At 23.1% G+C, this 1,216-nt stretch overlaps 1 protein-coding gene across 1 annotated transcript in view; it reads right to left on the minus strand.

Annotated features, from left to right (window-relative positions):
* LOC108754423 (lipase 1-like) overlaps positions 1 to 1,216 on the minus strand; it is a 6,454-nt gene that overhangs the window by 739 nt on the left and 4,499 nt on the right. Inside the window, exons 5-7 of the mRNA XM_018496687.1 lie at positions 792 to 950; positions 549 to 633; positions 99 to 241 (exon numbers count right to left, since the gene is read on the minus strand). Of these exons, the coding sequence (XP_018352189.1) occupies positions 99 to 241; positions 549 to 633; positions 792 to 950 (387 nt within the window). The remainder of the gene's footprint in view (positions 1 to 98; positions 242 to 548; positions 634 to 791; positions 951 to 1,216) is intronic.

Raw genomic sequence — 1,216 nt, forward strand, 5'->3', positions numbered from 1 at the left:
TATATATATATACAAACAATTAAAAAATTTATTTATTTTTTTAATATATACATTTCTTAATCAAAACATGTTTTTACATAAAAATCAAACGTCCTTACCGTTTTTGTTGCAATCAAATCGTTAGTGCTATAATATATAGCCAAAGGCACAGTAACTTTGTTAAGGTCATATATTATGGGCGTTATCTGACCATATTGTTTGTAATTTCCAAAATACCCATAATCGTAGGCTTGAAATTTCTCTGCAGCAATTTAATTAATATTAATTATCTACATAAATGGAATTAAAATTATAAAGAGTATTTGCAAATTTTAATTTTAATTTAAGTAAACATAAGATCGTAAACATCACAACGTGCTAAAAAAATTTATTTGAGCCGGTATCTCTTATACTATTAATAATTTAAGGATATAACTAGAAAAAAGTAAAGATTGTAAAAACTGATAATATTGAAAGTAACATTTTAAATACGCTTTAACGCGCATTTCTTTTTTTTCTTTTTAATTAACATAATTTATATTGTTTTTCAAGTAAAAATGAATACTCACTTGTAATCATGTTTTGAAAATAATGATCTATTAATTGAACAGAAGATCCGGCCGGATAATACGATAATACTATTGGTAATATCGTCTGCAACAATAATATTTTAATTAAAAATAATTTTGGTTTGTTGTATATTAAAATATAGAAAAACCTATGAAATATATTTTATTTTATAATTTTAATTAATTGTAACACTGCTATATCTTTTAATTAATTAAGCAAAAACGTGTTAAATTGGGGATTACAGTATTAAGTTGTGCTGGATCGGATCCGCCGAATAGAAACATTAATGCAATGCAGGCAGCCTGAGTAATAGTGTTATCTGCACATAGCGCTCTTCCCATCATAATACTCATTGATGATAAGGATCCTATTTCATATATTTCATTAGAATAACAAAATTCCTAATAAACAAATACATACATATAAATAAAAAGTGTAAAATAAATGAGAAATAGTAAAAATCATATAAGATGTGATATAATATAAAAAAAAGAAACTAAAACATAGTATCATAATAATATAAGTATTATAATATTATAGCATAATTTTCTAAAATGTACAATGATTAAAGAATAATATAATAAGCATTAATACGGAATCATTAAACTGCACAAATTAATACAGGTGTGCAAGAATTAATTAATTTGTACTATTAATATAATAAATA

The sequence above is a fragment of the Trachymyrmex septentrionalis genome, unplaced genomic scaffold (assembly GCF_001594115.1).
Source record: "Trachymyrmex septentrionalis isolate Tsep2-gDNA-1 unplaced genomic scaffold, Tsep1.0 scaffold119, whole genome shotgun sequence".
Taxonomy (NCBI): Eukaryota; Metazoa; Arthropoda; class Insecta; order Hymenoptera; family Formicidae; genus Trachymyrmex; species Trachymyrmex septentrionalis.